This window comes from Hipposideros armiger, unplaced genomic scaffold (assembly GCF_001890085.2).
Source record: "Hipposideros armiger isolate ML-2016 unplaced genomic scaffold, ASM189008v1 scaffold_141, whole genome shotgun sequence".
Lineage (NCBI taxonomy): Eukaryota > Metazoa > Chordata > Mammalia > Chiroptera > Hipposideridae > Hipposideros > Hipposideros armiger.
In genome coordinates, this window is record NW_017731491.1 from 1,823,304 (window position 1) to 1,825,666 (window position 2,363).

Below are 2,363 nucleotides of genomic sequence, written 5' to 3' on the forward strand. Positions count from 1 at the left end.
GTCTTGGGCTTGGGGATCTCAGGAGCGACGCAGCAGCTCTGCAGGGACAGGGTGGCCTGGGCAGCTGCTGCTTGTATAAGTTTCCTCTCCCTGTACGGTGCTTACCTCCCCTCTAGGTGTCCATCCTGTAGGACACTTAGTGTCCATGATGATGACCCACTGAAGATTTACTCACCACCCAACCACAATTTAGCGAGCATCTACTTTGTATCTGTAAAGTGTTGGGAGGAGACTACGGCCTCCAATGTGGCGTAGAGGCTAATAGAGTGGTGGGCTGGCCTTGGGCAAGCTGCTTAACTTGTTGGACGGAGCCTCAGTTTTCCCATCTAAAAAGCAGGGATGAAAATAGAGCTTCCTGAAAGAACTGTTATCACCAGATGCCTCTGGGAATGGGGAGGGGACTTTTTAATTGTGCGCATTGTGAATTTTAGATCATGTGCGTGTGTTACCAATTCAAATAAATAATTATTTATTGTAGGAGGGCTATGAAAGGATCAGAAAGGTATTTTCAAAGGGGATTCCACATAGCATTCTTCCCACTAGAGGGGTTCTGCGTTTTTCAGGAGCCACACAAAAGCAGGCCCTTCCACACAGGGTAGCTGGGAGGGACGGATGAATGATTCATTCCAGGGACAGGGTTTGCACTCTGTGGTCCTGCGCCTGGCACTCTGTAGCATAAAGAGACAACTGTTGTCTACTTGGAGAAATAAATGCACATCACTCAAAAGTGAACAGTCGGTGCTGTACAGCTAAGCGCTGAGTCTATGCAGACCCATGACCAGAGTTGAGTTCCTCTAGGAAAACTTACCAGGTAGGTTCCAAGAGGGAAGCACTGTGTATTCTTTCGGCCTGTTGGAAAACCCTGTGCACGTTGGCATAGTAAAGGCTCTGAGAAGTCCTGCAGTCTCAGAGCTTAGTTTAACTTAGCACTTCCCAGTGTACATAATCAGGAACCGTTACTTTTATTTTTTCTTTCCTTTTTTTTGTTTTTTCTTTTTAGCATAGCCCCTGTTAATATCCCACAGAACTAATATGGTGCAGAGGAAGTGGGGGGCGGGGGACAGAACGAAATACTGCCCTGGAGAGAATCAGGGCAGGCTCTGGTCTTCTGATCTTAACCTCTCCCTTTTGAGAGGGGACTTGGCTCACTCACTGTAAAGCTGCCCACGTTTGTCAGATGAGAGGAGGGGGACAGTGACCATCATGAGCATCCCCTCTGTCAAGTAGCTGCTCTGTGCCCAGCACTGGGCCGTGGGCCTTACGTTCATTCGTAAGTCTGATCCTCATGGCCACCCTGTGAGACGGGCGCTGTTCTTACATCCACCTACTAGTAATGAAGTTGAGGATCGAGATGTGACCAAACTCACAGCTGCTGGGTGACAGATCCAGGATTTAAACCCGGCACGTCCGCTCTGAACTGCCAAGGCTTCCTCTTTTTTGAAAAGGTCACATCATTCCTCCACACACTCCCACTCCTCTTATTAAACACCCCGAATGTATTTCTTTCATCACAAAAGAGATTAGGAAGTGCTGGGAGTTGTTGGATGTAGACATCCAGTTCAGGGGCTTTATCTCAGCTGGACTCTGGATTCTACTCGGTGGCTCTCTGAGAGTCAGGCCCTTTCTGTGCCTGCTGCAGGTTATCTCATCCCCAGGAGCTCTCCACACAGCTTCCAGTACCCTGCGTGGCCCATCCCACCTCTTCTTCCAGCCTCTTGTCACTCTGCCCGAGTCTCCAGGGCAAGAGTCGGGCTGGAGGAATGCAGGTGGCATCTTTTGAGCACTTTGCAACTTTGCACCAGGAGGGGAGGGTGGGCCTCCATGGGAGCTCCATACAGGGAGGGCTGCTCTGCATCCTGTCGTCTAAGCAGGTGTCTCTCCCACCCAGGTCTGGAAAAGATCAGGGGCCTGGTTCTACAAAGGGCTCCCCAAGTATATCCTGCCCCTGAAGACGCCAGGCCGGGCTGATGACCCCCACTTACGACCTTTGCCTGTGGAGCCTGCAGAGCAAGAGCCCAGGAGCACTGAGACCGGTCGAGTCTACACGTGGGCCCGAGGGAGAGGTAAGTCCACTTTGCCCCCTTTCCCGGAATAGCAATTGACGTTCAGGCCGTCAGCCAGCCAGGCGGTGCCGTGGGTACCAGGGCGATACCCGCCACTTTCTCCACGTGGCTCACACTGGTTCATCCCTCTCTGTGCCCTCAGCCCCCACCCACACCCGTGTGGGCAGCTGGACCTCTATGCAGTGATTGCTTGTGGCTGCACTGAGGAGGCTGTTTCACAAACAAGCACTAATTTGGGGGCAGAGATGCCATGAACAGCATTGTGGATCTTTGCAGAAATGTGATGTCAATTGAGGTTTT

General features: G+C 51.5%; 1 protein-coding gene across 1 annotated transcript in view; it reads left to right on the top strand.

Annotated features, from left to right (window-relative positions):
• The window catches only part of RPH3AL (rabphilin 3A like (without C2 domains)), a 159,843-nt gene that overhangs the window by 131,688 nt on the left and 25,792 nt on the right, over nucleotides 1–2,363 (top strand). The window contains exon 5 of the mRNA XM_019650400.1: nucleotides 1,889–2,063. Coding sequence (XP_019505945.1) covers nucleotides 1,889–2,063 — 175 coding nt within the window. The remainder of the gene's footprint in view (nucleotides 1–1,888; nucleotides 2,064–2,363) is intronic.